General features: G+C 53.4%; 6 protein-coding genes across 8 annotated transcripts; 1 reads left to right on the top strand and 5 right to left on the bottom strand.

Moving 5' to 3' along the window:
* Nucleotides 1-1776: 1776 nt before the first annotated feature.
* Nucleotides 1777-2218, bottom strand: LOC121110032 (feather keratin 1-like). Its single transcript, XM_040696094.2, has one exon. The coding sequence runs from the start codon at nucleotides 2175-2177 to the stop codon at nucleotides 1881-1883; it is 297 nt and encodes a 98-aa protein (XP_040552028.1). The 5' UTR covers nucleotides 2178-2218; the 3' UTR covers nucleotides 1777-1880.
* A 2285-nt stretch (nucleotides 2219-4503) lies between these two features.
* Nucleotides 4504-8781, bottom strand: LOC121113098 (feather keratin 1-like). 2 transcript variants are annotated; one of them, XM_040696093.2, is made up of 2 exons: nucleotides 8737-8781; nucleotides 4504-5111 (listed from the first exon to the last, which is right to left on the bottom strand). In XM_040696093.2, the coding sequence occupies exon 2, from the start codon at nucleotides 5089-5091 to the stop codon at nucleotides 4795-4797; it is 297 nt and encodes a 98-aa protein (XP_040552027.1). In that variant the 5' UTR covers nucleotides 5092-5111; nucleotides 8737-8781; the 3' UTR covers nucleotides 4504-4794. The 2 variants fall into 2 exon arrangements, with proteins under 2 accessions (XP_040552027.1, XP_046783099.1); XM_046927143.1 differs by lacking the exon at nucleotides 8737-8781 and adding an exon at nucleotides 5321-5471.
* On the bottom strand, nucleotides 7905-16379 carry LOC107052807 (feather keratin 1-like). Of its 2 annotated transcripts, none has more exons than XM_046927174.1 (2): nucleotides 16357-16379; nucleotides 7905-8512 (listed from the first exon to the last, which is right to left on the bottom strand). In XM_046927174.1, the coding sequence occupies exon 2, from the start codon at nucleotides 8490-8492 to the stop codon at nucleotides 8196-8198; it is 297 nt and encodes a 98-aa protein (XP_046783130.1). In that variant the 5' UTR covers nucleotides 8493-8512; nucleotides 16357-16379; the 3' UTR covers nucleotides 7905-8195. The 2 variants fall into 2 exon arrangements, with proteins under 2 accessions (XP_046783130.1, XP_025003987.1); XM_025148219.3 differs by lacking the exon at nucleotides 16357-16379 and adding an exon at nucleotides 8737-8796.
* LOC101750273 (feather keratin 1-like) lies at nucleotides 12452-13054 on the bottom strand. The gene has a single exon (XM_004940095.5). It carries the CDS (start codon nucleotides 13037-13039, stop codon nucleotides 12743-12745), a length of 297 nt encoding a protein of 98 aa, XP_004940152.2. The 5' UTR covers nucleotides 13040-13054; the 3' UTR covers nucleotides 12452-12742.
* LOC100857348 (feather keratin 1-like) lies at nucleotides 15540-16587 on the bottom strand. Its single transcript, XM_003643680.5, has 2 exons — nucleotides 16357-16587; nucleotides 15540-16147 (listed from the first exon to the last, which is right to left on the bottom strand). Exons 1-2 carry the CDS (start codon nucleotides 16490-16492, stop codon nucleotides 15831-15833), a joined length of 453 nt encoding a protein of 150 aa, XP_003643728.4. The 5' UTR covers nucleotides 16493-16587; the 3' UTR covers nucleotides 15540-15830.
* Nucleotides 16588-18583: 1996 nt separating this feature from the next.
* LOC100857710 (feather keratin 1-like) lies at nucleotides 18584-19417 on the top strand. The gene is made up of 2 exons (XM_025148209.3): nucleotides 18584-18600; nucleotides 18815-19417. The coding sequence occupies exon 2, from the start codon at nucleotides 18830-18832 to the stop codon at nucleotides 19124-19126; it is 297 nt and encodes a 98-aa protein (XP_025003977.1). The 5' UTR covers nucleotides 18584-18600; nucleotides 18815-18829; the 3' UTR covers nucleotides 19127-19417.
* Nucleotides 19418-21903: the final 2486 nt, after the last annotated feature.

The following is a 21903-nucleotide window of genomic DNA, read 5'->3' as shown; positions in this document are numbered from 1 at the left end:
AGGATGTGGCCCTGGTCAGCATGACCTGGTGGTGGGCCGTCAGCCCACAGAAGGGATGATGGTTAAGGTCCCTTCCAGCCTTCACCATTCCACCGTTCGATAATTGTATGATTTGAGACTGTCTCCATGCAATGCTCATTCAGGAGCTGAGCCAGTGTGGGTTGGACAGCTGGAGAGCGACGTGGACTGAACGCCGCTGGCTGAAGGCGTGGGCCCAGAGCCTTGTGATGGGGGGCACCAAGAGTAGTTGGAGGCAAGTTCCTCATGCTTAGCCCAAATTCGGACTGTTAAGGATGTCGTCTCAGTGCTCTGGAGGCGACGGCGGTGGTGCAGTGATTGTCTGGGAGTGGGAGAGGATGGGGGAATGTGTTGAGTAGAGAGGAATCTGGTGGGGTTGGAGGAGGGCCAATAGAATCTGCTGCATCCACAGAAGCCTGACGTCAGGCAGCAGGACTTGTTGGAGGCAGGAGGGATAGAAAGCAGCTTTAGGGAGAGGACATTTTGGTCACCGTGGGGAACCGATGGAATATAAGAATGCACTGCATCCTATTGGAAAGGAATCCAGCGGTCGTTGTCCGGGGCAGGATGAGGAAAAGCATTGGCAGCGACTGCAGGAGGTGCTCCTCCTCCTCTCCTGAGCACCGGTGAGGCTCCACGTGGAGTTCCGTGTCCGGCTGTGGACTTCTGAGAGGGAGAAAATCATGACCTGAGTGGGGTGAGTGAAGTGTGGGGCCGCCAAGCTGCTGCAGGGGCTGCAGCATGGTTAGCATGAGGAGGGAGCTGTCAGGTGTTTCCTCAGCAGACGAGGATGTGCAGGGGGTAATGTTGTCAACGTGGATAAACGGATGGGGGAAAAGAAGCGGAACTTATCCACAATTTCCCTCAGCATTCCATGGCTGTTCAGGAGCCCCGGGGCAGGAGCGTGAGCAGAGAAGGTTTCATCAGCAAAGAGGAATCGGCTCTTTATGGTGCCAGTGGTGAATCAGTGGGGCACGTTGAGCAGAGAGCTTGTCGAGCATCTTGTGCTGGAGCTGCTGCCCCACTGAGTGGACGCGATCCTGGAGAGACTGCTGTAGCTGACCCTGTTTGAGCAGGACGGGCGCACTGTGCGATCTGAAGGGATTCCTTTCCAACTCTGCGCTTCTGTTGTTGTTGCTGTTGTCTGGAGAGAGTCCTTCTGCGGAGGAGAGTTGTCCAAGCGTGTGCTGAATCAGGGGGACCACATCACAGGTGTGTCCAAGAGAGCAATAGCACATTCAGCCTATTTAGGGCCAGCACAGGGCTTAACACACGCTGGAGGAAGCCCAGCAGGTGCCCATATGTGTTTGAGGGGAGAGCTTTGGGTGCCTTTTCTCACCCCCTCTCCTGGACTTCTGTGCTCGGGCTCTGTGTCAGCTGTAGTAGGAAGAGCGCTGGGAGCAGAACTGAGGAGGAGGAACGTCAGCGTGGTATGCAGCAGAACTTTTATTGAATGAAAGGCAAGAAACATAAAGGAACACCAAGTGGAAGGGCCAGCTCAGCCCCTGCCCCAGTATGAAGGGTGAATCCTCCAAGAGCCATGAGATCTTCTCACCCTGTGACAAAAACATCATCTGGGGAGTTCCTGGGGTGCTTCTGCTAGGGAGTCATTGCAGGGGGAGCGTTGGCATTGCAGACAGTGGGATGGAAAGAACACAGTGGGAGAGCAGCAGGAGATACACCGCCCATTTATCCAGACAGCGTGATCAGGCCCTTCTCCCTGCTAGCTTGCCTGGAGTCTTCAGGAGAGAAGAGAGAGCTGCTGTGTCTCAGCAGCTTCTGAACCTTATTACATGAATGGCACAGAGATGTGACCTCATACATGAGCTAATTTGCAGGGTGCTGGTTGTTGGAGCAGGCCCTTAGCAGGGGTAGCGGGCTCTCCAGCCGTTGAAGCAGCCCAGGCCTCCGAAGCCGAAGCCGCCGGAGGAGATGGCCACTCCCTGGGCGCTGAGTTCGCTGCCCACGGCAGCTGATGAGGAGGATCCGACGGCGGTGTTCTGGGGGAAGGAGCTGAGGATGGGTCCCGGCAGGGTGACCACCACGGCGGGAGGCTGGATGACGACCTGGGAGTCCTGGCACTGCCTGACACAGGGCTCGTTGCAGCTGTTAGCCAGCGGGGTGGGTCCGCAGGGGCGGCAGAGGTTGGAGCAGGACATGGCTGTGGGGTGGAGGGTCTCTGGAAGAGAGGTTGTTGGGTGAGTGAAGGGTGTTGGGGGGGATGAGAAGCGTGGTTCTGTGGGTTTCCCATTGTGCGGGTAGGCGTGTAGGTTTGTGGGGAGCATCGCAGTGTGTGGGTGGAAGGGCTGCTGAGTCTGTGGGTAGCGGGGTGTGGGGAGCTGGGCCCGATGGGGCATGGGAGGAAAGGCAATGCGGTGAAAGCTCACCTGCAGGAGCCCAGACGAGAAGGCTTCACGAGAGTGGTGTGTGGGAGTGAGGCACAGGGTCTGCTTTTATGCTGCTCGGCCAGTGCCTGAGGGGTTGGAAAGAGTCTCTGCACGTGGCAGCATTGTGCTGCCAGCTGCTCTTGCATCACATAGCGTTGCACATCACGTGGTGTGTGTTGTTCTTCCTGCAACTCTGCCTTTTTGCATCCTTTTCTTGAGGACGCGTCCATTTGGCACGGGCGGCACCTTTCAAGTGAGCGTATTGGAGGCCAAAGGAGCCATCTTGCACCTTCGTGTCACAGCATGCGGAAGAAGTGGCCAAAACACAGAATGGGAGCAGTGTTGACAGTGAGGTCATCGCTTGGCTCTTGTACACTATGCTTTGTGTCTTTGTTGTTAGAGGAGTTGCTAATTCCAGGCATCCCTGGGCGCATGGTTTAATGTTCTAGGTATCCTTGTTCAGAGATGATGGCACTTCCATTTATGAGCTGATTCCCCATCTAGCTCAGCCAGGGAACCTCATATGCATACTCTCCATAGACATCAGAAATTCTTTTTACATACAGTTGTTCCCCATATCCTTCTAGAGAAAATGTCTAGCACATACATAGACAAAGACATAATTCATTGTGTGAGCTGTTGGCTCTGTAGTCCAAATCTAAGGCTCTTATGAGATGTGGTTACATCAGGCAGGGGGCCAATCAGGTGTGGGATTCCCCAGAGCTCCATGTTTGGATCTGTTCTCTTCCATGTTGTACTAAATGATCTGGATGCAGGACTTGAATGCGTACCGAGTAAGAAGTTTGCCTATGACAGTAATTTGAAAGGCAAAAGTGCAGATTGAGCTCAGCTTGGCCATTGGTGTAAATGAGAGTGGTGTTGGTCTCTACTCCCTGGTGACAGGTGACAGGACAAGGAGAAATAGCTTCAAGTTGGCCAGGGGAGGTTTAGGTTGGATACTGGCGAAAAGTTCTTTACAGAAGGGGGTGTTAAGCATTGCAGTAGGGGCCCCAGGGAGGTGGTTGAGTCGCCATCCATGAATGTGTTTAGAATCCCTTTGGATGTGGTGCTCAGGAACATGATTTAGCGGTGACACTCTGCTTTGTGCTGCTCCGTCCTCACCTCAAACATTGTGATTAGCTTTGACTTAAGCAATACAAGAAGGACATGAAACTATTGAGTAGTGTCCAAAGGAGGGCTACAGAGATGTTGTAAGGTCTGTAGGAAGTGACGTTCCTTGGTTTGTTCTGCAAAGCGGAGGCTGAGGGGAGGCCTCGTGGTGTCCTACAGTATGTCAAATGTAAGACGAAGGGCAGCAATGCTGTCTGGTGATGTGGACAGGACCCGTGAGAACAGCATGGTGCTGTGTCAGGGGAGGGCTGAGTGGGGGGGTTAGGGAAGAGCTGTGCATCACAGGGCATAGGGCATGAAGCAGACTCCCCAGGGTAGTGCACAAGCACTAAGGCTGCCGGAGTTCAAGAAGCATTTGGAAAGTGCTTTTCAGATTGATGGTATCATTTTTAAAGGGTGCATTCTAGAGGCATGAGTTGAACTCAGTTATCCTTGTGGGTCCCTTCCTGCATCGGTGGGTATTCTCTGATTCCACTGCATTTGTTCCCTCCGTGAGCTCATCAAATCGCATTCTCCAGCCTTTAGCTCTCATCTTATCCTCTGGGTGTGCTACATGGCTGGCTGGATGCCCCTTGATGTTGGAATGTGGTAGGTGGGAGCACGGAGGCTGCCTGTTTTGTGCCGTGCCTGCCTGGGGCCCTCCTTGCAGCTGTCCAAGCCGGCAGGGGAGGGCTGTTTGTGAGAGCAGGATGCTGTCCGCTCACGCGTGGTGCTGGTCTAGCGAGCTCTGTGATGCTGTATGAGAAGAGCCTCAGTGTGCCCCAATCTTTGGGTAGGTGTAGATCATTTATTATGAGGTGAAGACCGTCTGCAAGACACCAGTGCACTTGTTGCTGACATGGTTGCAAGAGGAGGTCTCGGGACCCTTTTGTACCAGACAGGATGGTTTCTAGAGCCATGTCTTTATAGTGGGTGAAGTGGGAAGCGCAGTGTAGTGGTGAAGGAAGGAAGAGGAGGACTCTGTGGGTGACATGCATGAGATCTTTATTGAGGAAAACACGCTTAAAGTCAGGATGCACTTGGGGATCACCAAGTGGACAGGCCAGAATTTAAGGTGCAAAGACAGAAGAAAGTTACTGTGCTGATGTTTCCAGACAGCGTGGTGTGATGCTGCTCCCTGCTTGCGAGTTTTGTTCTGTGAGAAGAGGAGCCATGGCTGGTGAGCCCATGTGCCATCAGTGACACAGAGATGAGAGCTCAGTGCATGAGGCGCCTTGCAGGGTGCAGGAGGTTGCTGTGAGGGTGTGGGCGCAGGCCCTTAGCAGGGGTAGCGGGCTCTCCAGCCGTTGAAGCAGCCCAGGCCTCCGAAGCCGAAGCCGCCGGAGGAGATGGCCACTCCCTGGGCGCTGAGTTCGCTGCCCACGGCAGCTGATGAGGAGGATCCGACGGCGGTGTTCTGGGGGAAGGAGCTGAGGATGGGTCCCGGCAGGGTGACCACCACGGTGGAAGGCTGGATGACGACCTGGGAGTCCTGGCACTGCCTGACACAGGGCTCGTTGCAGCTGTTAGCCAGCGGGGTGGGTCCGCAGGGGCGGCAGAGGTTGGAGCAGGACATGGCTGTGGGGTGGAGGGTCTCTGGAACAGAACGTGTTGGGTGAGCAGAGGGTGTTGGGAGAGAGAGGAGCTGTGCTGAGGTGGGCCAGGGAGCAGGGAGGCATGGTGTGGGGCGTGGGGAGTGTGGTGGTGGGGTTATGTTGTAAAGCGTGCAGAGTCTGAGGGCAGAGGGTTGTGGAGAGCTGGGCCAGGTGGGGTAGGGGAAGAAAAGCAACAGGGTGCAGGCTCACCTGGAGGAGTGAGATGTCCGGAGAAGGGTGTGAGGATGCAAGGCACAGGACTGGCTTTTATGCTGCTGTGTGAGTGCCTGAGGGCGTGGAGAGAGCCTCTGCGCATGGCAGCATTGTGCAGGTGCAGCTCTTGCATGACGTAGTGTTGCCAGTCATTTGATGTGTGTTCTCCTTCCAGCAACTCCGCTTTTTCATGTCCTTCTCGTGAGGACGTGTCCTTTTGGCACTGGCGGCACCTTTCAAGTGAGGGTATTGGAGGCCAAAGGAGTGATCTTGCACGTTCGTGTCATGGCACGCCGAAGAAGTGGCCAAAACACTGAATGGGAGCCGTGTTGTCAGTGAGGTCATCGCTTGGCACTTGTGCACTATGCTTTGTGTCTTTGTTGTTAGAGGATGTCCCAATTCCAAATAACCATGGAAGCCTGGTCTGGGCATTCTAGGTATGCTGGTTCAGAAATTATGGCACTTCCTTTCCTGAGATGCATACCCATGTTGTTCACCAAGGAACCCAATAGGCGTCATTTCTATGATCTTCAGCATGTTCATTTATTAGTATTATCATTCAGTTATTCATAGTGTTTTTCTGCAAATTCTTCTGGAGAAATTCTCCAGCTTATATCTAAACAAATACATGATATGTTGAGTGAACTGATGGCTTCCAAAGCCAAGTGAAAGACTATTATTTGTTATGGTTGTATCGAGCAGGTGGCCAGTCAGGTGTGGGATTCCCCAGAGCTCCATTTTTGGATCTGTTCTCCTTCATGTTTTACTAAATGATCTGGATGCCGTTGCAAATGCATACAAGGTAAGAAGTTTGTGTATGATACAGACTACTGATGAGCAGCTGACTCTCAGAATTGGGGAGGTGTTGGGAGAGCTCTTGAGAGCCCAGAGGGCTGGGCCATCACCAATGGCATGAAGTTGAATGAGAGCAAGAGCTTGATTCTGCGCCTGGAATGGGGATACCTGGGAGATATGTGGGTATTTGGGGATGGGAGACTTAAGAGCAGCCCCACAGAAAGAGATCAGGAGATTCTGATTGGTGGCAAATTGAATCTGAGTCAGCAGTGTGCCCTGGCAGTCAGAATGACTGACCGTATCCTGGGGTGCATCAAGATGAGAACCGCCTGTGGGAGAGGGTAGGGTCGTCCCCCTCTGCTCTGTGCTGCTGTGGCCTCACCTCAACTACTGTGTTCAGCTTTGCCTTCAGCGGTCCAAGATACCTGAGCTGAGGCCAATGCGATGAGGTTCAACAAGAGCAAGTGCCGGGTACTTGGTCACATTGGCCACAACATCCCCAGGCAATGCTACAGGCCTGGGGCAGTGTGGCTGGAAGAGAGTATAGCGAAAACAGACCTGGGGGTATTGGTTCATGCCCGAGTGAACATGAGCCAGCAGTGTGCCTGTATAACCAGGAAGGCCGGTGGCATCCTGGCGTGTATCAGAATTAGTGTTGCCAGCAGGAGCAGGGAAGTGATCATCCTTCTGTACTCCGCCCTGGTGAGGCTGCAGCTCGAGTACTGTGTTCAGCTTTGGGCCCCTCACTGCAAGAAAGACATCGAGGCCCTGTATGTGTACCGCGTGTCTTTGTACTGGGTGAAGTGTAAAGAGCATTAAGCCTAGAAAGCAAGAGGAGGACTCTGAGTCTGGCATGCATGAGAACTTTATTGAGGAAAACACACGTAAAGTCCAGATGCACTTGGGGATCACCAAGTGGAAAGGCCAGAATTTAAGGTGCAAAGACAGAAGAATGGTACTGTTGTCAATTTTTCAGGAGCATGAGCTGACCTAGAACCCTGCAAGCTTCTTTTGTGCCATGAAAAGAGGAGCCATGGCTGGTGAGCCCGTTTGCCATCAGTAACACAGAGATGAGAGCTCAGTGCATGAGGCTCCTTGCAGTGTGGTGGTGGTTGCTGTGAGGGTGTGGGCGCAGGCCCTTAGCAGGGCCTGCTAAGGCTGCCAGAGTTCAAGAAGCATTTGGACAATGCTTTCAGATCTACCATTTAATTTTTAAGGAGTGCAGTATGCAGGCATGAGTTGGACTCAGTTATCGCTGTGGGTCCCTTCCAACATCCTTGGGTATTCTCTGATTCCCCTGCATTTGTTCCCTCCCTGAGCTCATTGCAGCTCGTTAGACAGCCTTTCGCTCTTGTCTCTCCCTCTGGGTGTGCTACATGGCTGGCTGGATGCCCCTTGATGTTGGAATGTTGTAGGTGGGAGCAAGGAGGCTGCCTGTTTTGTGCCGTGCCTGCCTGGGGCCCTCCTTGCAGCTGTCCAAGCCGGCAGGGGAGGGCTGTTTGTGAGAGCAGGATGCTGTCAACTCACGCCTGGTGCTGGTCTAGAGAGCAATGTGATGTTTTATGAGAAGAGCCTCAGTGTGCCCCAATCTTTGGGAAGGTGTAGGTCATTTATTATGAGGTGAAGGCTGTCTGCAAGCCATCAATGCACTTGTTGCTGACATGGTTGCAGGAGGAGGTCTCGGGACCCTTTTGTACCAGACAGGATGGTTTCTAGAGCCATGTCTTTGCAGTGGGTGAAGTGGAAAGGGCATCGTGCAAAGGAATGAAGAGGAGGAATCTGTGGCTGAAAAGCATGAGAACTTTATTGAGAGAAACACACTAAAAGGAAGGATCCAGTTGGAGATCACCAGGCGGAAAGAGCACAATTTGAAGTGAAAAGAAACAAGAAAGTTGAGGTGGTCATGTTTCCCGGCGGCAAGGTCTGATGTTGTTCCATGCTTCCCTGTTTGGTGACATGATAAGAGGAGCCATGGCTGGTGAGCCCATGTGCCATCAGTGACACAGAGATGAGAGCTCAGTGCATGAGGCGCCTTGCAGGGTGCAGGAGGTTGCTGTGAGGGTGTGGGCGCAGGCCCTTAGCAGGGGTAGCGGGCTCTCCAGCCGTTGAAGCAGCCCAGGCCTCCGAAGCCGAAGCCGCCGGAGGAGATGGCCACTCCCTGGGCGCTGAGTTCGCTGCCCACGGCAGCTGATGAGGAGGATCCAACAGCGGTGTTCTGGGGGAAGGAGCTGAGGATGGGTCCCGGCAGGGTGACCACCACGGTGGAAGGCTGGATGACGACCTGGGAGTCCTGGCACTGCCTGACACAGGGCTCGTTGCAGCTGTTAGCCAGCGGGGTGGGTCCGCAGGGGCGGCAGAGGTCGTAGCAGGACATGGCTGTGGGGTGGAGGGTCTCTGGAAGAGAAGGTGTTGGGTGAGCAGAGGGTGTTTGGGGTGTGAGGAGTGGTGCTGTGCACTTCCTACTACACCCAGAGTAGTGCTGCAGGGAGGCATGATGTGGAGCTATGCGGAGTGTGGCAGTGGGGGAGCAGGAAGGTTACTGAGGCTGGGGGCATCGGGGTGTGGAGAGCTGGGCCAGGTGGGGTAGGGTAAAGAAGGGCTGTGGTGTGCAGGCTCACCTGGAGGAGTGCAGAGGAGAAGGCGTCAGGAGAAGGGTGTGAGGGAGCGAGGCACAGGGCCGGCTTTTATGCTGCTGTGCGAGAGCCTGAGGGCTTGGAGAGAGCATCTGCGCATGGCAGCACTGTGCAGAGAGCTTCTGCTGCATGCCAGAGCTTAGTAAGTCATGAGGTGGGGTGTGTTTGCCTTCTCACAGCCCTCTGATTTCATTTCCTCCTGTGGTGTATTTGATGCTTTGACTCTGTCGGCAGTTTTTAAGTGAGAGTGACTGCTTGGGTGGATTTGTTCGGAAGATGTGTCTCGTGAGGGTGGTTGGAAGATGCATTTAAAGCATGGGAGGGGTGTTGTTCAAGGAGTAAGATCGTGGCATCGCACTTATGATGTATGGGTTGTGACTGCACTGTGTGGTGGGGACCCCATTTCCTGGCATCCTTGGAGGGCTGCTCTGGGTTTCCCAGGTGTGTTCGACATGAGACCCTGTCACTTGCATCACATTTGCTCACTGACTGCCTTCATCCCAATTCCCTTTCCGTGTACTTCACTCTTCCCTTCCCCATTGGGTGTGCTGCATTGACATCTTGGTTCCCTTTGCGCTGTGAAGGTGTTATTTGGGAATGGAGTGACTGCATCTTTTGTGTAGTTTCAGCTTAGGTCATCCATGGGGATTGTAGCTCATTGAGGCTGAGGAGCGCTGTCTGTGTGAGCAGGACACGGTCCTCTCAGGCCTGGGTGAGAGGTAGCAAGGCCTGAGCTGGAGGAGAGTGGGTTGTTCTGGAAGGCTGAAGCAGAGCTTATGGGATCATTGCTGAGTTGAGTGTCAGTGGCTGAGGCTATTATTACTCTGCATAGACTATGACTGTTCCAAGAAGGATTTGGGGATTCCATAGAGAAATGAGCAGCACACATGCTACATGGGTATGCAGCCGTGAGCCACTCCAGGCCACTGTGGTCAAGGGCATAGCTGAGGAGTGCCCTCGTTCAGCTGAGATGAGTGCTTTGTGGCTGCTGAGGTAAGCAGTACTGCTTTTTCTGAGGAAGACTGAGCAAAGTAGAAAGAGGGGCTGTTCAACTGGATGTGCCGAAGTGTGTGAGGCCTGCTGGGTGTCACCCAGGAATGCTGAGGGAGCTGCATGGAGTGGGTCCAGAGGAGGGCCATAGAGAAGATGAAAGGGCTGGAGCACATCTGCTGTGAAGAAAGGCTGCTGGAGTTGGGTTTGTTCATCCTGCAGAAGAGTTGGCTCCACAAAGACCTCACTGTGCCCTTCCAGGACTTGAAGGGAGCTGACAGGCAGGAGGGGAAACAACTTTTTACATGCTGTGACAGCAACAGGACATTTTAATGGAAAGAGGAGAAATTTGGTTTAGATGTCAGGAAGAAATTCTTGACTGAGGCAGCGGTGAGGCCCTGGCACAGGCTGCCCAGTCAACTTGTGGGTTCTTCATCTTTGGAGGCGTTCAAGGTTGGGTCCTGGTCCATGACCCGGTGGTTGGCCATCAGCCCACGGGAGGGATAATTGTTAAGATTCCTTCCAACCTTTACCACTCCATATTTCTAGAATTGTATGATTGGACATGCCATACTCATCCAGAAGCTGAGCCAGTATGGGTTAGACAGGTGGAGATCATGGTGGACTGAAAGCTGCTGGCTGAAAGGCCGGGGCCCAGAGCCTTGTGATGAGGGGCACCAGGTGTAGTTGGAGGCGAGTCCCTCATGCTTACCCGAAAGGGGAATGTTAAGGGTCCTCTCTTAGTGCTGCGAGCTACTCTTGTGTCACGTAGTTTTACATGTCATGCGGTATGCGTTGTTCTTCCAGCAACTCTGCCTTTTTGCATCCGTTTCTTGAGGACGTGTCCATTTGGCACTGGTGGCGCATTCCAAGGGAGAGTACTGGAGGCAAATGGAGCAATCTGGAGCCCTCGTGTCAGGACACGCGGAAGAAATGGCCAAACACTCCAAAAGGAGCAGTGTTGTCAGTGAGATCATTGCTTGGCACTTGTGCAATACGGTTTGTGTCTTTGTTGTTAGAGGAAGCCTGGTCTGGGCATTCGAGGTATTCTTGTTTTGACATGAGGGCACTTCCTTTTCTGAGACGAATACCCATGTTGTTCACCAAGGGAACTTAATAGGCGTAATGTCTATAATCTTCAGCAAAGTTATTCATAGTGTTTTTCACCGTATCCGTGTGTAGAAACTCTCTAGCACAGTTATAGACCAAGATATAATATGTTGAGTGAATGGGTGCCTCGGATGTCCATATCAACAGTACTCATTAGGTGTGGTTACATCGGGCTGGTGGCCGGTCAGGTGTTGGATTTCTCTGAGCTGGATTTTGGGACTGTTCTCTTCCGTGTTTTGATAAATGATCTGAATGCAGGACTCAAACGCGTACAAATTAAGAAGTCTGTAGATGTTAAATACGGAGGAGCAGTTGAGTCTCAAGGGATTTGGGAGGCCTTGGAGAGAGCTCTTGAGAGACCAGATGGCTGGGCCATCAGCAACGGCATGAAGTTGGACAAGAGGATATGCTGGATTCTGTACCTGATTGCAGAATCCCCTGGACAGATGAGGATCTGGAGAGACGAGGCTGAAAATCAGCTCCTCAAAAAGAGATCTGGACTTTCTGGTTGATGTCAGGTTGAATCTGAGCCAGCAGCGTGCCCTGGCCCATTCCTGGTGTACATCGGGCCCAGCGCTGCTAGCAGAATAGGGAAGGGATTGTCCCACTCTTCTCTGTGCTGCTCCAGCTTCACCTCAAGTCTTGTTTTTCCTTTTGACATCAATGATGCGAAGACATAAAACTATTCTCTAGTGTACTGAGGAGGGATACAAAGAAGATGGAAGCTACGAGGGAACTTCCTTGGATTGTTCTGCCAAGCGGAGACTGAGGGCATCCCTCATACCCGCCTACGTCTCCTCACAGGGGAGAGGAAGGGCAGCTCTGCTGTCTGGTGACAGGAACAGCTCCTGTGGGAATAGCATGGAGCTGTGTGAGTGTAGGGTCAAGTGGGGGGTCAGGGAAAAGTTCTGCACCAGTGGGTAGTGAGCATGGGACAGGCTTCCCAGGGCAGTGCACAAGCACTAAGGCTGCCGGAGTTCAAGAAGCATTTGGACAATGCTTTCAGATCTACCTTTTAATTTTGAAGGAGTGCAGTGTGGAGGCATGAGTTGGACTCAGTTATCGCTGTGGGTCCCTCCCAACATCCTTGGGTATTCTCTGATTGCACTGCATTTGTTCCTTCCCTGAGCTCATTGCAGCTCGTTAGCCAGCCTTTCGCTCTTGTCTCTCCTTCTGGGTGTGCTACATGGCTGGCTGGATGCCCCTTGATGTTGGAATGTTGTAGGTGGGAGCAAGGAGGCTGCCTGTTTTGTGCCGTGCCTGCCTGGGGCCCTCCTTGCAGCTGTCCAAGCCGGCAGGGGAGGGCTGTTTGTGAGAGCAGGATGCTGTCCGCTCACGCGTGGTGCTGGTCTAGCGAGCTCTGTGATGCTGTATGAGAAGAGCCTCAGTGTGCCCCAATCTTTGGGTAGGTGTAGATCATTTATTATGAGATGAAGACCGTCTGCAAGACACCAATGCACTTGTTGGTGACATGGTTGCAAGAGGAGGTCTCGGGACCCTTTTGTACCAGACAGGATGGTTTCTAGAGCCATGTCTTTACAGTGGGAGAAGTGGGAAGCGCAGTGTAGTGGTGAAGGAAGGAAGAGGAGGACTCTGTGGGTGACATGCATGAGATCTTTATTGAGGAAAACACGCTTAAAGTCAGGATGCACTTGGGGATCACCAAGTGGAAAGGCCAGAATTTAAGGTGCAAAGACAGAAGAAAGTTACTGTACTCATGTTTCCAGACAGCGTGGTGTGACGCTGCTCCCTGCTTGCGAGTTTTGTTCTGTGAGAAGAGGAGCCATGGCTGGTGAGCCCATGTGCCATCGGTGACACAGAGATGAGAGCTCAGTGCATGAGGCGCCTTGCAGGGTGCAGGAGGTTGCTGTGAGGGTGTGGGCGCAGGCCCTTAGCAGGGGTAGCGGGCTCTCCAGCCGTTGAAGCAGCCCAGGCCTCCGAAGCCGAAGCCGCCGGAGGAGATGGCCACTCCCTGGGCGCTGAGTTCGCTGCCCACGGCAGCTGATGAGGAGGATCCGACGGCGGTGTTCTGGGGGAAGGAGCTGAGGATGGGTCCCGGCAGGGTGACCACCACGGTGGAAGGCTGGATGACGACCTGGGAGTCCTGGCACTGCCTGACACAGGGCTCGTTGCAGCTGTTAGCCAGCGGGGTGGGTCCGCAGGGGCGGCAGAGGTTGGAGCAGGACATGGCTGTGGGGTGGAGGGTCTCTGGAAGAGAAGGTGTTGGGTGAGCAGAGGGTGTTGGGAGAGAGATGAGCTGTGCTGAGGTGGGCCAGGGAGTGGGAAGGCATGGTGTGCGGTGTGGGGAGTGTGGCAGTGGGGTGATGCTGAAAAGGGTGCAGAGTCTGAGGGCAGAGGGATGTGGAGAGCTGGGCCAGGTGGGGTAGGGGAAGAAAAGCAACAGAGTGCAGACTCACCTGGAGATGTACTCAGGAGAAGGTGTCAGGAGAAGGGTGTGAGGGAGTGAGGCGCAGGACTGGCTTTTATGCTGCTGTGTGAGTGCCTGAGGGCTTGGAGTGAGCCTCTGCGCATGGCAGCATTGTGCAGGTGCAGCTCTTGCATAACGTAGTGTTGCCAGTCATTTGATGTGTGTTCTCCTTCCAGCAACTCCGCCTTTTCATGTCCTTCTCGTGAGGACGTGTCCTTTTGGCACTGGCGGCACCTTTCAAGTGAGAGTATTGGAGGCCAAAGGAGTGATCTTGCAGGTTCGTGTCATGGCACGCCAAAGAAGTGGCCAAAACATGGAATGGGAGCCGTGTTGTCAGTGAGGTCATTGCTTGGCACTTGTGCACTGTGCTTTGTGTCTTGCTTGGTAGAGGATTTCCCAATTCCAAATATCCATGGAAGCCTGGTCTGGGCATTCTAGGTATGCTTGTTCAGAAATTATGGCACTTCGTTTCCTGAGATGCATACCCATGTTGTTCACCAAGGGAACCCAATAGGTGTAACTTCTATGATCTTTAGCGATGTTATTCATAGTGTTTTTCTCCAAATTCTTTTGGAGAAACTCTCTAGCATATATCTAGGCAAATACATGATATGTTGAGTGAACTGGTGGCTGCCAAGCCCACCTCAGAGACTTTTATTAGATGTGGTTACATCAGGCAGGTGGCCAGTCAGGTGTCAGAATCCCCAGAGCTCCATTTTTGGATCTGTTCTCTTCCATGTTGTACTAAATGATCTGGATGCGGGACACAAATGCATACAAGGAAAAAGGTTTGTGTATGATACTGACTACAGATGAGCAGTTGAGTGTCCGAACTGTGGAGCCATTGGGAGAGCTCTTGAGAGCCCAGAGTGCTGGGCCATCACCAATGGCATGAAGTTGAAGGAGAGCAAGAGCTTGATTCTGCGCCTGGAATGGGGATACCTGGGAGATATGTGGGTACTTGGGCATGGGAGTCTTAGGAGCAGCCCCACGGGAAGAGATCAGGAGGTTCTGGTTGGTGGCAAGTTGAATCTATGTCAGCCGTGTGCCCTGGCAGCCAATAGGACTGACCATACCCTGGGGTGCATCAAGATGAGAACTGCCAGTGGGAGAGGGTAGGGTTGTCCCACTGTGCTCTGTGCTGCTGTGGCCTCACCTCAACTACTGTGTTCAGCTTTGGCTTCAACGGTCCAAGATAGCTGGGCTGAGGCCAATGGGATGAGGTTCAACAAGACCAAGTGCCGGGTCCTGCACTTTGGCCACAACACCCGCAGGCAATGCTACAGGCCGGGGGCAGAGTGGCTGGAAGAGAGTATAGCGGAAACAGACCTGGGGGTATTGGTTGATGCCCGACTGAACATGAGCCAGCTGTCTGTCCATATAAAAAAGAAGGCATCCTGGCGTGTCTCAGAATTAGTGTTGCCAGCGGGAGCAGGGAAGTGATCATCCCTCTGTACTCCATCCTGGTGTGGCCGCACCTCGAGTGCTGTGTCCAGTTTTGGGCCCCTCACTGCAAGAAAGACATCGAGGCTCTGGAGGGTGTTCAGAGAAGGGCAACAAAGCTGGTGAGGGGTCTGGAGCACAGGCCTTATGAGGAGCGGCTGAAGGAGTTGGGATTGTTCAGTCTGAAGGAGAGGAGGCTCAGGGGAGACGTTATTGCTCTCTATAACTACCTGAAGGGAGGTTGTAGTGAGCTGGGGGTCAGCCTCTTCTCTCGTGTGACAGTGATAGGACTAGAGGGAATGGCTTCAAGCTGCACCAGGGAAGGTTCAGGCTGGACGTTAGGAAATACTACTTCTCTGAAAGGATGGTCAGGCACTGGAATGGGCTGCCCAGAGAGGTGGTGGAGTCACCGAACCTGGAGGTGTTCAAGGAACGTTTGTGTTGAGAGCCATGGCTTAATGAGAACTATTGGTGATGTGTGGATGGTTGGACTGGGTGATCCTGTGGGTCTTTTCCAACCTTGGTGATTCTGTGATTCTATGATTGTATGACTGGATCTGAGTGTGGACATCCTGCTCTTCCTGACTGGGCTTGAGCAGTGCAATTGTGCTATTTGACTTTCTTGGTACAAGTGTGGATAATATGTGATGAGATGAAGGCCGTCTGCTAGCCACCAGAGCTCTTGTTGGTGCCAAGGTACTGAGAGGAGGTCCTGGGTCCCTTTGGACCCGAGATGCTTATTTCTAGAGCCATGTCTTTGTAGCGGGTGAAGTGGAAAGGGCATTGGGCCAAGAAAGTAAGAGGAGGACTCTGAGGCTGGCATGCATGAGATCTTTATTGAGGAAAATTCGAGAAAAGGAAGGATCCGCTTGGAGATGGCGAGGTATAAAGTGCACAATTTAAGGTGCAAAGAAAGGAGAAGTTTGCAGTGCTCATGTTTCCAGACAGCGTGGTGTGACGCTGCTCCCTGCTTGCGAGTTTTGTTCTGTGAGAAGAGGAGCCATGGCTGGTGAGCCCATGTGCCATCAGTGACACAGAGATGAGAGCTCAGTGCACGAGGCGCCTTGCAGGGTGCAGGAGGTTGCTGTGAGGGTGTGGGCGCAGGCCCTTAGCAGGGGTAGCGGGCTCTCCAGCCGTTGAAGCAGCCCAGGCCTCCGAAGCCGAAGCCGCCGGAGGAGATGGCCACTCCCTGGGCGCTGAGTTCGCTGCCCACGGCAGCTGATGAGGAGGATCCGACGGCGGTGTTCTGGGGGAAGGAGCTGAGGATGGGTCCCGGCAGGGTGACCACCACGGTGGAAGGCTGGATGACGACCTGGGAGTCCTGGCACTGCCTGACACAGGGCTCGTTGCAGCTGTTAGCCAGCGGGGTGGGTCCGCAGGGGCGGCAGAGGTTGGAGCAGGACATGGCTGTGGGGTGGAGGGTCTCTGGAAGAGAAGGTGTCGGGTGAGCAGAGGGTGTTGGGAGAGAGAGGAGCTGTGCTGAGGTGAGCCAGGGAGCAGGGAGGCATGGTGTGGGGCGTGGGGAGTGTGGCAGCGGGGAGATGGTGGACAGGCTGTCGAGTCTTGGGGAAGAGGATTGTAGAGAGCTGGGCCAGGTGGGGTAGGGGAAGAAAAGCAACAGAGTGCAGGCTTACCTGGAGGAGTGAGACGTCCGGAGAAGGGTGTGAGGATGCGAGGCACAGGACTGGCTTTTATGCTGCTGTGTGAGTGCCTGAGGGCGTGGAGAGAGCCTCTGCGCATGGCAGCATTGTGCAGGTGCAGCTCTTGCATGACGTAGTGTTGCCAGTCATTTGATGTGTGTTCTCCTTCCAGCAACTCCGCCTTCTCATGCCCTTCTCGTGAGGACGTGTCCTTTTGGCACTGGCGGCACCTTTCAAGTGAGGATCATAGAATCATAGAATCGCTAAGGTTGGAAAAGACCCACAGGATCATCCAGTCCAACCGTTTGCCCTTCACCAGTGGTTCTCGCTAAACCATGTCCCTCAACACAACATCCAAAAGGTCTTTGAACACCACCAGGCTCGGTGACTCCACCACCTCTCTGGGCAGCCCATTCCAGTGCCTGACCATCCTTTCAGAGAAGTAGTATTTCCTGACGTCCAGCCTGAACCTTCCCTGGTGCAGCTTGAAGCCATTCCCTCTAGTCCTATCACTAGTCACACGAGAGAAGAGGCTGACCCGCAGCTCACTACAACCTCACTTCAGGTAGTTACAGAGAGCAATAAGGTCTCCCCTGAGCCTCCTCTTCTCCAGACTGAACAATCCCAACTCCTTCAGCCGCTCCTCATAAGGCCTGTGCTCCAAACCCCTCAACAGCTTTGTTGCCCTCCTCTGAACACCCTCCAGAGCCTCGATGTCTTTCTTGCAGTGAGGGGCCCAAAACTGGACACAGTACTCGAGGTGCGGCCACACCAGGATGGAGTACAGAGGGATGATCACTTCCCTGCTCCTGCTGGCAACACTAATTCTGATACACGCCAGGATGCCTTCTTGGTTATACGGGCACACTGATGGCTCGTGTTCAGTCAAGCATCAACCAATACCCCCAGGTCCGTTTCCTCTACACAGTCTTCCAGCCACTCTGCCCCAGGCCTGTAGCGTTGCCTGGGGGTGTTATGGCCAAAGTGCGGGCCCCAGCACTTGGTCTTGTTGAACCTCATCCCATTGGCCTCAGCCCAGCTATCTTGGACTGCTGAGGGCAAAGCTGAACACAGTAGTTGAGGTGAGGCCACAGCAGCACAGAGCACAGTGGGACAACGCCACTGGCAGTTCTCATCTTGATACACCCCAGGATATGGTCAGTCCTATTGGCTGCCAGGGCACATGGCTGACACAGATTCAACTTGACATTAACAGAACCTCCTGATCTCCTTCTGTGGGGCTGCTCTTAAGTCTCTCATCCCCAAATACCCACATATCTCCCAGGTATCCCCATTTCAGGCGCAGAATCAAGCTCTTGCTCTCGTTCAACTTCATGCCATTGGTGATGGCTCAGCCCTCTGGGCTCTCAAGAGCTCTCCCAACGCCTCCCTACTACTGAGAGTCAACTGCTCCTCCCCAGTCAGTGTCATACACAAACTTCTTGCTTGGGATGCATTTGTGTCCCGCATCCAGATCATTTAGTAAAACATGAAAGAGAACAGATCCAACAATGGAGCTCTGGGGAGTCTGACACCTGACCGGCCACATGCCTGATGTAACCACATCTAATAAAAGTCTCTGAGGTGGGCTTGGCAGCCACCAGTTCACTCAACATATCATGTATATGCCTGGATATATGGTAGAGAGTTTCTCCAGAAGAATTTGGAGAAAAACACTATGAATACCATTGCTAAAGATCATAGAAATGACACCTATTGGGTTCCCTTGGTGAACAACATGGGTATGCATCTCAGAAAAGGAAGTGCCATTATTTCTGAACCAGCATACCTAGAATGCCCAGACCAGGCTTCCATGGATATTTGGAATTGGGAAATCCTCTACCAACAAAGACACAAAGCATAGTGCACAAGTGCCAAGCGATGACCTCACTGACAACACGGCTCCCATTCCGTGTTTTGGCCACTTCTTTGGCGTGCCATGACACAAACGTGCAAGATCACTCCTTTGGCCTCCAATACCCTCACTTGAAAGGTGCCACGAGTGCCAAAAGGACACGTCCTCACGAGAAGGACGTGAAAAGGCGGAGTTGCTGGAAGGAGAACACACATCAAATGACTGGCAACACTACGTCATGCAAGAGCTGCAACTGCACAATGCTGCCATGCGCAGAGGCTCTCTCCTCGCCCTCAGGCACTGACACAGCAGCATAAAAGCCCGTCCTGCGTCTCACTCCCTCACACCCTTCTCTTGACACCTTCTCCTCAGCACTCCTCCAGGTGAGCCTGCACCCCACGCCCTCCTTCACGCACCCCACCGGGCTTTGCTCTCCACACCCCCTGTGCCCCCAGACTCTGCAGCCCGTCTGTCTCCCCAACTGGAGGGGGCTCTCCACAACCTCAAGACACAACTACTTACTCACTCCCTGGGCCAACCTAGCACAACTCCTTGTGTCCTGAACAACCTCTGCTCACCCAACACCCTCTCTTCCAGAGACCCTCTACTGCCATGTCCTGCTCCAACCTCTGCCGCCCCTGCGGACCCACCCCGCTGGCTAACAGCTGCAACGAGCCCTGTGTCAGGCAGTGCCAGGACTCCCAGGTCGTCATCCAGCCTTCCACCGTGGTGGTCACCCTGCCGGGACCCATCCTCAGCTCCTTCCCCCAGAACACCGCCGTCGGATCCTCCTCATCAGCTGCCGTGGGCAGCGAACTCAGCGCCCAGGGAGTGGCCATCTCCTCCGGCGGCTTCGGCTTCGGAGGCCTGGGCTGCTTCAACGGCTGGAGAGCCCGCTACCCCTGCTAAGGGCCTGCGCCCACACCCTCACAGCAACCTCCTGCACCCTGCAAGGCGCCTCATGCACTGAGCTCTCAGCTCTGTGTCACTGATGGCACATGGGCTCACCAGCCATGGCTCCTCTTATCATGGCACAAAGCTAGCAAGCAGGGAACAGCGTCACACCACGCTGCCTGGAAACATGAGCACTGAAACTTTCTTCTTTCTTTGCACCTTGAACTGTGGCCTTTCCGCCTGGTGATCTCCAATCGGATCCATCCTTTTAGTGTGTTTCTCTCAATAAAGTTCTCATGCATGTCAGCCTCAGAGTCCTCCTCTTACTTTCTTGGCCCAATGCCCTTTTCACTTCACCCACTACAAAGACATGGCTCTAGAAACCATCATGCCAGGTCAAAAAATGGCCCCAAGACCTCCACCTGCATCTGTGTCGCCAACAAGAGCACTGGAGGCTAGCAGATGGCCTTCATCACATCACTTAGCATCTACACTTGCCAAAAGAAAAGCATACAGTCAATTGCCCTGCTCGTGCCCAGTCAGGAATAGCAGGCTGTCCGTAATCAGGTCCAGTCACATCACCCAGGCTTTTAATGAAGATACTGAATAGCACTGACCTCACTTCCCAGTCTTGGGCTATACAGCTATGAACTCACCACAGCATGACTCTGTGGCTCACCTCAGACCACTGGATCCTTGCTTCAGCCACCTTTAAGCCCACCTCAGTGTCCACTTACCTGAGCAGATCGCTGACAGTTTGTCTACCAGCATGTCATGCGAGGAAGCCTCAAAGCCTTTCCTAAAGGCGAACTCATCAAATGTCACCGCACCTCCTCACAATCCAAGCTGGTCACATCCATGTTGAAGAAACTGAGCTGGGGCTGTATATGCGGGCTCTCTATTCCCACCATTTCTTACCCATTCTGTGCTTGGCAGTACTTCCTGGGAGGATTTCCTTCACCTCCTTCCCTGCAACCAACATCAGGCCAACCAGCCTGCACATCATCACACCTTCCTTCCTCATTTCATTACGATAGGAGTGGCATGAGACTCTCCCAGGTTCAGGAACCTCTCCTCATTTTCGTCATCTTTCTAAGACAACTGATATCAGCGCAGCCAACAAATCAGACCCTCACCATTCTTGGGTAAACCCCAACAGCTCCATTGGACTTATGCACAGCCTCCCTGTTTGCCTCAAAAGCGAACACTCTTCACCCCTGTGACAATCTGGAAAACAATCGTCTTCTGGATCAGGAACAATACATCCCATTAAATAACATCCTTTGGATGCACTATCACCACAACCGCCTCTGGTCTGCAGCCCATGACAGACTGTGCCCACTGAGTTCTCCTAGGAAATAGCCAAATCCTCTTCCTGAACAACAAACGCTGTGAGGGAAAACAGCCTCACTCCTTGACACTCAACCCAAACGCTGTGTTTCACCAGCCTGCCTTTTCTGACAGAACCACTCACCCTCTGCCTCTCGTCACCCTCACGGCCCCTCCCAGACCTCACCAACCAGCCCAGCAGACCCCCATCTAGCAGTGTGTCCGCCCCAACTCCACACTGTGGAAGTGCATGCCTCAGAAAACTGTATTCCGATGCAGTGGCCAGTGCCACCATTTGGGGAGTACGGCAGGAGTCCTGACATCACAGAGCTTGCTAGCCCCACACCAGGCGTGAGAGGACAGCATCCTGCTCTCACAAACAGCCCACCCTTGCCGGCTTGGACAGCTGTAAGGAGGGCCCCAAGCAGGCACGGCACAAAACAGGCAGCCTCCTTGCTCCCAGCTACAACATTCCAACATCAAGGGGCATCCAGCCAGCCATGTAGCACACCCAGAGGAAGAGACAAGAGCGAAAGGCTGGCTAACGAGCTGCAATGAGCTCAGGAAGGGAACAAGCGCAGTGCAATTAGAGAATACCCGAGGATGTTGGAAGGGACTCACAAGGATAAATGAGTCCAACTCATGCCTCCACAATGTACTCCTTAAAATTAAATGGTAGATCTGAAGGCATTGTCCAATGTTTCTTGAAATCCAGCAGCCTTAGTGCTTGTGCACTGCCCCGGGGAGCCTGTTTCATGCCCTGCACCCTCAGGTGCAGAACCTTTCCCTAACCCCCACTTGACCTCCCCTGACACAGCTCCATGCTATTCTCACAGGACCTGTTCCTGTCACCAGACAGCAGAGCAGCTCTTCCACTCCCCTTTGACGTGCTGTAGGATGCCATGAAGTCTGCTCTTTGCAGAACAAACCAAGGAAATTTGGTTCCTAGAGAACTCTTACCTTCTTTGAAGCCCTTCTTTGCACCCTACACGATAGTTTCAGGTCATTTCTGTAGCACTGAAGTCAAAACTGAATACAGTACAGGAGGTGAGGCCAGAGCAGCACAAAAGCAGAGTTGCACAATCCCTTCCCTCTCCTGCTGACAATGCAGGGCTGGATGCACCCCATGGTACGGACAGACCTGTTGGCTGCCAGGGTACACTGCTGACTCAGATTCAACTTGCCATCAACCACAACCTCCAGATCTCTTCCCGTGGGGCTGCTTTTAAGTCTCTCGTCCCCAAAATCTCAAGTGTACGGGGTGTTCTGGAATCAGGTGCAGAATTACACTCTTGCTCTTGTTCAGCTTCATGCCACTGGTGATGGCCCAGCCCCCTGGTCTCTCAAGAACTCTCTTCAAGGTCTCCCTAATCCTGAGAGGGTCAACAGCCCCTCCCTAGTTACTGTCATCTACAAACTTCTTACTTTGCACGCATTCGAGCCCTGCATACCGATCATTTTGT

This window comes from Gallus gallus, chromosome 2, assembly GCF_016699485.2.
Source record: "Gallus gallus isolate bGalGal1 chromosome 2, bGalGal1.mat.broiler.GRCg7b, whole genome shotgun sequence".
Classification (NCBI taxonomy): domain Eukaryota; kingdom Metazoa; phylum Chordata; class Aves; order Galliformes; family Phasianidae; genus Gallus; species Gallus gallus.
The sequence above is the reverse complement of the archived record's forward strand: the minus strand, read 5'-3'. Positions and strand labels throughout refer to the sequence as shown.

Bases quoted from the DNA above. Each gene is read 5' to 3' on its own strand.
- LOC107052807 (XM_046927174.1), bottom strand. From the start codon at position 8,492: ATGTCCTGCTACGACCTCTGCCGCCCCTGCGGACCCACCCCGCTGGCT.
- LOC101750273 (XM_004940095.5), bottom strand. From the start codon at position 13,039: ATGTCCTGCTCCAACCTCTGCCGCCCCTGCGGACCCACCCCGCTGGCT.
- LOC121110032 (XM_040696094.2), bottom strand. From the start codon at position 2,177: ATGTCCTGCTCCAACCTCTGCCGCCCCTGCGGACCCACCCCGCTGGCT.
- LOC121113098 (XM_046927143.1), bottom strand. From the start codon at position 5,456: ATGCAAGAGCTGCACCTGCACAATGCTGCCATGCGCAGAGGCTCTCTC. The intron at 5,112-5,320 runs GTGAGCCTGCAC...GTTCTGTTCCAG, and splicing joins CGGACATCTCACTCCTCCAG to AGACCCTCCACCCCACAGCC.
- LOC100857710 (XM_025148209.3), top strand. From the start codon at position 18,830: ATGTCCTGCTCCAACCTCTGCCGCCCCTGCGGACCCACCCCGCTGGCT.
- LOC100857348 (XM_003643680.5), bottom strand. From the start codon at position 16,492: ATGCAAGAGCTGCACCTGCACAATGCTGCCATGCGCAGAGGCTCTCTC. The intron at 16,148-16,356 runs GTAAGCCTGCAC...CTTCTCTTCCAG, and splicing joins CGGACGTCTCACTCCTCCAG to AGACCCTCCACCCCACAGCC.